At 41.3% G+C, this 12,540-nt stretch overlaps 1 protein-coding gene across 1 annotated transcript in view; it reads right to left on the bottom strand.

Annotated features, from left to right (window-relative positions):
* The window catches only part of LOC144721967 (A disintegrin and metalloproteinase with thrombospondin motifs 7-like), a 92,099-nt gene that overhangs the window by 56,226 nt on the left and 23,333 nt on the right, over positions 1–12,540 (bottom strand). The window contains exons 10-12 of the mRNA XM_078599972.1: positions 10,501–10,593; positions 8,164–8,309; positions 747–916 (exon numbers count right to left, since the gene is read on the bottom strand). Coding sequence (XP_078456098.1) covers positions 747–916; positions 8,164–8,309; positions 10,501–10,593 — 409 coding nt within the window. The remainder of the gene's footprint in view (positions 1–746; positions 917–8,163; positions 8,310–10,500; positions 10,594–12,540) is intronic.

Here is a 12,540-nt window from a genome sequence, read left to right as displayed (position 1 = left end):
TTAGAGTATTTGGCTGCAATACATTTCCACATGCTCAGGCATTTCATTGGGCTATCACTTGTGGCCAGGTCACTTCTGACAAAGAGCTACATACAGTAGTTCAGTCGGCCTTACCTGGAAAAAAAAATAGTTTCGTTATAAAAATATTATGTGGAACAAAATGGGTCTATAATTTGAAAAACTTAACATTCCTTCACAGTTAACCGAACTCAACGGACACAATGTTTGTGGATTATGTGTGTAGATTAGATGAAGTATATACATGCCTTTCAACAATGGAGTTTGAAACCGTTTGACTTTTTATTTTAATATTTATAAAATAAAAGTGGTCACTGAAATTTCAAAGTTGATTAATGAATAAATAAATATAATGGACACATGACAGCAAGGGGATTACACTTTTTAAGGCATTCTGAAAATGACATTTAACATTTAAAGTCAAATTCATTACATTTGGGAGCTAAATTTGCTTCACATTTAGGAAAAAATCTATTATTTTGTAAGATTGCAGTTTTTCCAAAAAATTCAGATACTATCAGTGTAAACTGAATGATTCATGATCGGTGCATGCCATGAATCTTTAACTCGGCGAAATACAATACATAAATCTATCTTCTGTGTTCTTACCCAGTTTTACAGCATTACACCGTTCTATCACGAGCAACATATTGACGTAACCGCAGAAGGGAAGACACGGCTAATTGGTGCCGCCCGTGCAGAGCAACATTGGCGAACCCGCTGCTCACCTGTGCCAAACAGTGGCGCCCACTCGTGCAGCCCGCTGCGGTAGGGCACCGTGTCGAATTCGCTGCACTGCATCTGCCGGAATGAGATGGCGTCTGCGGAGCAGGGCTGCACGTTGCACGTCCGGTAGCGCTTGCGCTCGCCGACGCAGTACCGTCCGCCGAAGCGAGGCCTGAGGGCAGACGGAGAGCCGACGCGACGGTTGGCAAAAAAGCGAGGGCAATGGACTTGCTCCGGTGGTGCTGAAATAGAAGTAATATTTGGGCTCCATTGAGATGACAGGAGACATTTCGACAAGAGATATAGATGTAGCGAGGTAAGAAAAATGCAGGCAGAAATTGAGATGTAGCGTAATAAGAGAAGAGATGTGTGTAGAGATGAGTTAGGTTTTTTTTAAACATGAACGATCTTGTTATTATGATTTGAAAAATTAGGTGATTCATAATGCAACCTCTTATCGAAACTGCTCCTTCCAAACACACATCACCAGTGCTGGTCTCCTTCCACTGGCTTTTAGTAAGGCATAGATTCTACTATTAACTTTTAAAGCATTTAGAGGGCTCGCATCGACCTGCAGTATAGTCGTGACCTATTGAATCAACGTGCACCATATTGACACCTATGCTCCTCAGAACGTTTTATTTTCCACATCGCGAGGAGACGTCTTCCATCTAGGCAGAGGTGTGGACTCGAGTCATGTGACTTGGACTCGAGTCAGACTCGAGTCATGAATTTGATGACTTGCGACTCGACTTGGACTTGCATAACAATGACTTTGTCCCACCTCTGCATCTAAGGGTAACAAAGCATTCTGCGCCGTGGCTTCCCGCATATGGAATGCACTCACGATTCACATCCGTAACTCAGCCTCTGTTCATAATTTAAAGGGACGCTTCAAAATCAATGTTTTTTCTGTTGCTTTTGGTTCTCCCTCGTCATAATCCACTGTGATTGTTAAAGCTTTTACACGTCTCTCTCTTTTCCGTACGGCCCGGACGACCACTCGTGTGGCCACAATACTGTTGCATAATTGTTCAGCGCTTCGTGAATAAAAAAAAGGCTTTTATAAAAACGAGTTTATTTTAAGTTTTCTCATGAACTTGGGTCCCTTTAGCTGAATGGGACCGTAAGCTTTTGTTTGGTTTGCTTATGCTTAGCGCTGCCACTCTGTACATGAAACATTACTGGGAAACCAATTGAATGAACAACTGTATTCACTATGAGAGTACTTAAATTTAATTATAAAGAAAATATGTTGACTGTGAACTCAGCGTTAGGCACTGGCTGGAGACAACAAGACCGAGGTGGTTTGGACATCATTTCAAAATGGTGGGTAACACATTCGGCATCTGTTGCAGACGTTTGCGGGTCAAATCCCGCAGGCCGCCTTGGTTACTGCGGTGTAATGATTGTAAAATATGCGCCATCTGCTTCACAGTGGACGTGGAATTGCCCTGGAGGGTATGACATCGTTGGCAGGATTAAGAGTTTGTATGGCTCCCGGCGTCACTATTGATGCTTCAGAATAAAATATAACCGAAATTAGAATTTTAGAAGCACGTTAACCTCTGGTGATTTTCAAAGGACTTGATCAAAGAAGGACTTTATTTTCACACACATGGACCCAACCGATGAAAAAAAAAATCAAAGAACTTTTCATCTTTGCCGAGTGAAATACAATATTTTTCAATGTTGTAAGAAGAAATATTGTCAGGTCAACAGTGGCGGGTGATTTTTTTTTGCAGAATAGTTTGTTTCTAATGTCATTCAAAAAAAGTTATTTGCTCCATATCCACGTTCAAAGAGGGGTCAATGATAATTGCCATGGTTTATTTCAACATAAAATTCAGCACATGATGCATATTCTCCACCTGTCCTGAAACTCCACCGACTGCAATGACATAACTGTGCGGTTCTGAGGTTGTTCACAAGTTAGTTTACTCATTCACAATTTAATGATATTTCTATTCAAACGTGTTTTTTACATTTTACGTGATTAACTACTATTCTATGTACGAATTATAGCCATTTGAATGTGTTTTAAAAGGTTAAAACTGTTGCGCTGCACATGAAATCAATGAATGCGGGTATATGTTTTTTTTTAAGATAGAGATTGGACTTAATATGATGTTATTTTCTTTTCCATAATTTGCAATCCGCTGTAATGGTAAGGCAAAGGCAATCTCCCAAACTGCTAGACAGGATGGGTCGGGGATTGCACACTTTCCGATACAATCCAATCTGATCCGATGGTACAACCCTACTTTATAGAGCAACTGGTGTTTGAAAAAATAAAAGTGACCGCTGTGAAATGTTTTTGAACAACAGTTGAATGGAGCGCGGGGGTGGGAACGCGCGTGGGGAAGTCGGAGGCTAAAGGCCATGACTGGCAACAAGGACTACTTTCATGCAGCTTCATCAGATCAGATTCCATCTCTACACACAAGGACGACTACAGTCCAGTCAGCGACAAAAAACATCACATCTGAGGTGAATTTGCATGAAGTAATTCAACTCAAGACTGAAAACCTTAGTCATTAGCACGCCAGGCACTGTGCACAACATTTTCACTGCAGTTTAAACGTTAATTTTTTTTGCCAAGGCTTATGAGCTTACGTGTTCCATAATCCACCCTGGCAGCTGAATACTGTGACGTGGTCACTGATGATAGAATTGTGGCAGAATTTCCATGGTGGCCGGTGCACATTAATAAAGCACGTGGCCCTTTGTTGATAATTTGTATAACAGCATCCATGTGCGTGCTCGCCAGTGAACATCCTCCCACTCGAATGTTCGCCAGCCTCCATACTCGACCGTCCGTATCACGTGTTCTCATGTGTATGTAACACGTGCTTTGCCAACACCGGCTTCCTCCCATGTGTCTTCCATTCTTGGCTGACTTCCCGTCCCACTTATTAAAATCTGTATTAAATTATTGTAACATTTAGTCTTTAGATGTGTCACATTTAAAAATGTGTATACATTTTCTTTACTTTAATGATCACTATAACAACTCAGGTCCCCCTTGCAAACGAGGCAATATATCACAGTCTCAATGTATTGGTTAAATGAAGGGTACTAACACATGGGACTGCTAAGGGGTTCAATCCTCTGCAATCAATGGCATAACAAGAGATAGTTTCAACAGGATGCAAAAATGTGCACTGCAAGACATGATGCGTTTTCTCATCATTGATAGATATGACATTTTATGTTTTGGTGTTTTAGGAGTTGTGATTTAGCTTTTGTTCCCTGCATATTTAATAGATATGTATGTTGAACTCCTTTCACACCATACATAGCCAACCATGATAATAGTATGTGCGTAATAAGAAATACTATTTTATTGTCCCGTTTTGCCAATCTACTGCTGGATAAAGGCCTCCATTCTTTGTCGTTGGTCATGCTGGTAGTTTTGTCCATACATCACTATAGTGATCAGTGCAGTTTTTTGAAAGGGCAACCAGGACCTGTTCAGATGTAATTTGTCAGTAATGTTTGCCATTGGCCAGGAATAAAAATCCTGTCACCAGGTTCACAGCACCAATCCACCACCACCATTCCAGCCAATTTAATATACGAGGCACTATAATGCATGCCACAGACTGCTGTGTTTATATTCCAGATTCATGCAATGCCGAGAAATGGGAGTAGAAAAAAAAATCTGTTTCACGTAAACACGTGTTTGTATATCTGTAAGAGGCCAAGGTAAAGGTGCAGGTCTGCAACTGCTTGATCACACTACTGCTGGTGGAAGGGCCTCTGTAGTGGAGGCCTCCCCTTCCTTCTGCCCAGATGCCTTCATGGGGGAGGTGGGATTACACATATTTTACCTCACCCCACACTTGCTAACGATCATCCAACTGCGGTGAACCCATTTTTTTTCAGCTGGGTGGACAGAGGGAGGGGTGAGGTGGGATTTAAGAAACTTGCACCATTGTTTCAACTTCCGTGCCGTAGTTCCAAATGGCGACCTCTGATCGCAAGTCCAATGTGCTAACCAACCACTAGAATGTCTTTTAAATTAGAAAACCAACTATAATAACAGAAGGGGAAATTATAATCTGCATTATATAAGGCACCCAAGAGAGTGAGCCACGTGACGTGGTGGGGGGTTTGTAAAATTCAAGATTTTTCAAGCTACATCTGCGTGACATATGGCCACATTGCTGTTTGTACTTGGCAGGCAGTTAGGAACTCAACGGCATAGGAAAAAAAAACTCGAACCCATTTTTCAAAAGTTCATTCTAACGAAGCTGCTAATGCTTTTTTGAGAGAATACATGAGCATAAGTGCAGAATACACATTTTACAGACTACCCCCCCACACACACATCTTATTACTTACGTCTCTTATTTCTGACCTCGAGCCATTTGCACATATAAAAGAGGATATATTTGGGTGAAAAAAAAATAAGTTATAAAGGACGGTTGTTTGTTCCTTCAGGCGTGTTCCTTTATAATCCAGAACTCAGATTTTCACAGCTACTCCCTAAATTTCCTCCCCCACCCAGAGTAATTACAACAGAATGAAAAACATAACAAATTACGTAATTTAGACCGGCATATTTCCTGCTTGTAAATCTATGCTGGCATAGTCGTTCAATCACTGCGCTATGAACCCGGTAACCTGGGTTTGATTCCCGACCATGGCTCACATCATTAGTGAGTGATATACGAACTGGTCTTGAGCTTCTCCCACCTTGAAAGGACCGCACTGACCAGCATGGTGAAATATGCTTCAACAACCTTCTTATGACCAGCATGACGAGGTGAAGGGAAGCCGTCATTCACTGGTTAATTGAAAAGGGGCTGTAAATTATTATTAAGAGTGCACAAAATACAAATAAACATTTTTCTGAAATGTAGTAAAACTAGTAAAAGTGACACTTTTTTTTATAATATATAATGTTAAATTTGGCATTGCATTCTTTGTTGTTCATGCATGTACAGCGAGGGAAATAAGTATTTGATCCCCTGCTGATTGTGTACGTTTGCCCACTGACAAAGAAATTATCAGTCTATAATTTTAATGGTAGGTTTATTTGAACATAACATTTTTGACATGCGTTTTTCTGGATTTTTGTTGTTGCTATTCTGTCTCTCACTGTTCAAATAAACCTACCATTAAAATTATAGATTGATCATTTCTTTGTCAGTGGGCAAACGTACAAAATCAGCAGAGGATCAAATACTTTTTTCCCTCACCGTATGCATCTGATTATATTTACCGTGACAGTTTCATTAAATTCAAAGGAGCATGTATTGTGATTCTGTAGAATTCTCTGAAAAGTGCCTTTGTGAATATTTTACCTGCACACCGTGAAAAGGAAATGCAATGGCTGGGTCGAGAATTGAGAAATGATGATTATTGTCATCATTCATTTAAATAGACAGAACTACTTCTCTGCTTCGTTCTTGGACTACAGAATGAAATATTTTGAGAAACACAATAATACACAAAACTAAGATTATTATTTTAGAAAATAATAACTATTAAAAGAGCATAGCTGAAGGGGTCAACAACCACCAACTAATTTACACATTTATAGTTCAGTAATTAAAATTACAATACAATTATAATTAGCTTTTTGATTGGTTTGTATTTTTTTGGGCTGGTCTATTTTTTCGTCAATTTTTTGGCCCTTTCCCCCAATCACATGGCGATGGCACTCTGATCAACGTTGCTTCATGGAGACGAAGACATTTCAATGTGGGAAAGCTGCATCCAGCACTGCATCACCCCGTGTCAGAGAATAGTGTGGAAGACAATGTTACAGATCTACTTCCGAGCTCACAGTAGTAGTCTTATATATATACGCAGTATCTATTGTACCTTCATTAGTGCTGTTTGTTGCTGGCTGCTTGACAGTAGGGTCACAGTCTTAAAAGGATGGTTGCTTATCCCATCAGGTGTGTTCCTGTACAACCCAGAACTGACATCTTCACAGCTACTCCACAAAATAAGATGTTGCTATATTTGGCCGTAAGTTACATAATTCTATATCAATGTTGAATAGATCATTTGCAACAAAACTTTCAGTCTCAGAGGTGCCGGCTCATGACATAGCATACCACGACAAGCTTAACTCATTCGCTTTTTAGATATTCATCAGTCGGCTACTCCTGAAGCCATCCATTGGCTCGCTCAACAATCTCGACAGGGACATACACATGTACACATGTTGCCAATCAAACTTTATCCTTTGAGTCCCATTCAACAGAACCGTGAAAACCTCTTTTTTCAACCTGAGAAACAAATCACGGCTCCATCACATCCCTAACATTGCAGATACTGAAATACGGATGCATGCATTTGTTTCCTCCCGTATTGACTACTGCAATGCCCTGCTTTTTGGAACCTCGTTCAAGCTCCTAAACAGGCTGCAGTATGTTCAAAATTTCGGCTGCCAGGGTATTAACTGGTATACCCTTTAACGATCACATCCCACCTGTGATGTCCCTTTTCTGGCTCCCCTCTGTACCCGTATTAAAGGCCTTAAATGCAATTGATCATCCCTACATTCATGACCTCCTTCAGCCATATATACCATCAAGATCATTATGAGCCTCAGATTGTGTATTTCTCACTCTTCCACGGTATCGGCTTCACACTTGGAGGTGAAGGTGCTTTTGCAATTGCGGCACCTAAACTCTGTAACTCGTTGCCCTTACAGGTCAGGACTTCCAATACACTACGAATCTTCAAATCTCGACTGAAAATATTTTTCTAATTGCCTTCTCTGTTTAGTTATTTTCAAACGTCTTTCTCACTTCTTATTTTCTTGGTTGATGTAAAACTATTTCTGTCATTTCATGCATACACCCTGAGAACGACTGTTTAAAGTTGAATCTTGATTTGAAGCTTTCGTGACTGCAGGAATCCATACTGTTTGGTTCTTTCGGTAAAACCACGTAGGTATAAAATAAAATAAATCACGACGTTTCGATTGCAACACAAGCGGTCGTCCTCAGGCGGATAAAAATATATAATCCAGCAGTGGAACTGCTGAACCAGCGAGAGAGCCGTTACAACAAGGTTATATATGGGCCACCACGTGGGGTCTGAGCTGGAAAGGAATACCCAGCCACCTCTTTAATCACGTTCATCTCGCGCATGGGTATTGTTGCATTTGCTTACGTGAAGTTTGCCGTTCTCTATGTGCTATGTACGTGGTGTCCCCCTGTGTGTTCCCTCGCTATATGTTTCACCCCATTTCCACCTGATGATGAGCGCTTGTGTTGCGTTCGAAACGATTTATTTTATTTTCATTTTATTTATTTCAATTTTATTTATTTCTACATACGTGACTTTACCGAAAAAAGACAATGAGTATAATTTCTGCAGTCACGAAAGCTTGGGTAGAGGTTCGGTGGAGCAGTGCACTTGGCGGGCATGGGTGTGCGGTGCCTATCTCACGTGGGGTTGTTGCACTGGCGGAGAGCTGACTGCACGCCCACGCCACATGTGCGCGTGCAGTGCGACCACGAGCTCCACGCTCCCCAGTCGCCGTTTATGGAGCCCGAGCGTTGAGCCACGGTCACGCACTCGCCATGGAAGCACCACTGGGCCAACGCAGGAACGAACGAATGCGCACGTGCATGCACACGCGCGCACACACACGCAGGAACACACGCATGGCAATACATTTTAATACGTAGGCTTATGAATGGCAATACGTGATTGCACACAACCATATGCACCAGTGTCGAGGCCAGGCAAGGTAAACAAAATATGAATGTGAAGCAAAAAGGGGTCGTGGCCCTTTTTTGAAAGCTGTACTTAGAGCATTAAAGCACACAGGGCTTAATTTCTCATGGGATATTTTACAGTGCCTCCCAACAACAACCAAGCTACCCTGACAGAAATCTGGCTGCAGACAGTTCTTGCTGAAATGAAATTCTGAATTTACACATGCCTTGGAAATTATATCCATGGTTTATTATTGATATGCAATTCACGCACAAATACATTAAAACATGTTGTTTTGTTGGTCCTCGGTGACAATTATGGGACATTTTTCTGAACGTTGAAGATTTTGTATAGATTATCCAAATAATCCAGAGCAATAGGAATTACTGACGTTTTTCATCGAGTTTTGTCAGACTAAATACAAGTTAGTTTAACACGTAGGATTTCACAACCAATATTATCCATAATACAGGTTTTCACGTGAATATTTATGCGATCTAACCCAAAAACCTCTATTATGGATAATTATTATTATGGATAAATACAAGTTGTCTGAGATGTTAATTAGAACTACAGAAGTGTACCCAAAAGCAACGGTTTGATTTTGAGCTTAGCACCTACGAGAGTGGAACCACAACAATTGTATTAATCTTCCCCGACATACAAACTTAATAGACACTGACGTGAGCTTTGTTTCACCCATCTAATCCACCACTTCTAATCCACGAGGCACCATCAATAATTACATCCTGTGTTCATATGACCTTTCTAAGCAAAGTCAAACTTCTAAGTAAAGTTTCTGTCAATTAAAATTGTCCCTCATTGCCAAAATTTAAATGTGAGTCTTTGAAAAAAATACAGCATAAGATGCTGCTATCAAGGCCAACGCCATGAAACGAAGTGTTAATTCAGAACTCTTGCAGAGCAGTTATCCCCTCATGTATTAGAAGATCACCCACAGAAAGAGACACTGTAGAACAACAGGACTTGGATAATGTACAGAGTGCTTCAAAAAAATGTGTTGACAATGATGGCAAACAAGTGGAGACTCTTTGACTTTTTGAAAATATTAACATGACATTTGTTATCATGTCACAGTGTATTATTGTCCGTTCTTTTTTTTATTCAAAACGATAGTCCCATACAAATGTTAACATGTTTTTGAAACACCCTGTATAATTCAGTGTGATGCATGCGAATATGTTGATCGGCAGATGTGATCAGGACCAGTGGCGGGGGGATTATTTATTTAAGCTTTATTTAACCAGGTAAAAAAAATCATCGAGGTTAAAAACCTCTTTTGCGAGGGGGGACCTGGAAAGAAGTTAGTCATGTGATTTGCTTGGACTGAGATTACGACGCATAGCGAGTCTTACTGGGTGCTGCAGTGGTTAGAATGTGTGGCTCACGTGAGTTTGTGAGTTCATGTGCCAGCCAGGGGTTTGACTCAGCTCTCCATTCCACGGGGTTGCTAAAACGCGTACTACATTGTGGGAAGTCAATATAGGTTGTCTTATCGGAGGTTTTCCAGCGGGAACAAGTTTGGGTGAGGGGCTCTGTTCATAGTACTCCGATGTGTTTTCAGGTTCTACCGGGTGTTGTTTGGCATGACGTCTGATATTTTGCTCCCAAAGTTTTTCTCTGTGTAACAAGTTGAAACAAGGGTTACAACTTGAAATTCCACTGGACAGCTATCCAGCACAACCAAAAAAAAACCTACAAAGGAGCTCTACTCGTTTTTGGAGGAAACCATGTTGGATATGACTTGCATTACAAAATAAGGGCATTTGTGCACGACCCCGCAAGGGCTGACACCCCTGAGATTGGGGAAAATGTGAAATATGGCAAGAAAAATATCTCACAATACTATAAGAGACGAACACTACATTTGAATGCATTGTCTTGAGCAGTGTGTTAGTACACAACTGACAAAAATTGGGACTTTTAATGTTCCGGGAAGACCTGCAGATTTTCCACGATATCTACCTCATGAAGAGGACGATCCAGGAAAAACAAGGACAGGTGGCCACGGTAATCTCCACAGCGCGATGGGCATCATCCTACCTTATCCTCGCCACACTTGGTCCCCTCGACTGCAGCGTCCATCTTGGAGTGACACGTCGATCCCACGGTGCACCACAGCGTGCGACACACGTCCTGCTCGCGCACAAGGAGGTTTATTTTGGTTTTCATTTTTACTACCTTCCTTCAACCAGTCAGTGCCCTCAAGCTCTCGACGTCGAGCGGTGGTGGAGAACGATGTGGGACAATGGCAACGTCCCCACCGAGAGCCTCGCCGCCAACCCCGGCACAGAGACCGCTGGAGTAGGAGCTGCCAAGGAAGGCAACGGTCCGCTTCGAGCCGCGCGTGGACGTCGCACAGCAGGGCGCCCCGCCGGTCACACCGGCGGAGGATATTAGAGCGGCCACGGCCGTCGAAGCCAAACGGTGGAACGCGTCATCCGGCAATGCCCGCTGGCGACGTCTCGTAATGTTCACGGCGTCCCTCCCGTAGCCCTCGACTGGCTCACTTCAACATCAACACATAACGCTTGATATATAATTATATTCATCAGGCGCCTTTCATCGAGGATCCCAAAGCACTGGATAAGACACAGCAGCGGACGCTCAGCATGATGATAACTCGTGAAACTAAAAACTAAGAAATGGCTAAATTATTCAAGTCGAAGCGAATTAATGTTTTAAGACGAGCTTTCAAACTTACTCTGATGTATGAAAGAAAAAAAAAATACAAGGACAAGACACAGCAGCTTCAGCATGACGATAACTCGTGAAACTGAAAACTAAGAAATGGGGGAATGATTCAAGTTGAAGTGTATTAACGTGTTTTAAGACAAGCTTTTAAACGTACTCTGACATTTGAAAGAGAAAAACACAAGGAAATCGTGAATTGCATTTGTGCAATGCTTTTTTTGTATTTTACCAGGTAAGGCCCACTGAGCTATATAGCTTTTTTTCAGAAGCGACCTGGCAACAAATGATTGCTCAGCGAAGTGGCTTGTCACGTTGAAATTTATAGCAGCCAAATATTCTAAAAGCATGTTTCTAAATGTGGAGAGAAAAACCAGAGGACCCGGAGAAAAATCCACACGACCACGGGGAGAGAGACACCGCAAATTCCACAAACACAGGTGTCAGGGTCGGGATCGAACCCACGACCTCCTGTACACCGGGCAAGGTAGTTAACATCTTGCCACCGTGGCACCCTTGCCTTTTCTGCAAATTGGGTTTTGTTTTTTTAAAGCTAAATATGTATAAGTAGAAATGACCGTATTTTTTTGTTGTTCAATGTGTCTTTCTTCATAGTTGAAACACCGATTGGCACGGTTGGCTAAGTACGGTGTGAAAGAAGTTCAACAACATACAACATAGATAAGTTGAGGCAAAATTCAAACAACTACGTAAACAAATAAATGAAGCCTGCAAATGCTTTTCATTTTTCTTTCCCTGTACAAAAAAACTGGTGAGAGTAATTAGTGATAAAAAAGGGCATTGTATGGGATGAAAAACATATACATTTGCATTTCCATGTCATATTCATTAAGGTTCCGTAAAACGAGTAGAAAAAAATATGCTAAATACTATGCCAGTGGTGTGAAAATGAACACTTCGTAATGTTCAGGGAATTGTGTGGTTTTCCTATTCTGCTGCAACTCGGAGGCAGGATTGGCAGGTCACACTGATCTCTTGTTGTTAGATGGTGATGAGAAACTCAATTGCAGTTGCAGCAGAATGCCAGTTCAAGTCACTAAAGACAGTAACAAAACACTCAACACATTCGTCAATAACACTCTGGCCTTAAAAGGAAAAATATATATCACTGGCGATGAATGGCCCTTTTTCATTAAAAATAAACGAATACAAAAAGTATGTTGTGAACCTAACAACCTCCTGCATATATAATTTTAAAAACATGTTCTCATGAGTTAGGATGCTCTCTGGGAGTCTAAGTCGATATACATTTAATGAATGATGGTCTCTGGTGAATTGTCACGAATCAGGATCGTGATTAAATTAAGTACGAATGTATCATCTAATTTCTATGGGTTATCTTTGAATTGACTATTGCATTCTCTTGTTTCA

The sequence above is a fragment of the Lampetra planeri genome, chromosome 13 (assembly GCF_965212315.1).
Source record: "Lampetra planeri chromosome 13, kcLamPlan1.2.h2, whole genome shotgun sequence".
Taxonomy (NCBI): domain Eukaryota; kingdom Metazoa; phylum Chordata; class Hyperoartia; order Petromyzontiformes; family Petromyzontidae; genus Lampetra; species Lampetra planeri.
Note: the sequence above shows the minus strand (reverse complement) of the source record. Positions and strands in the feature narration are given on the sequence as shown.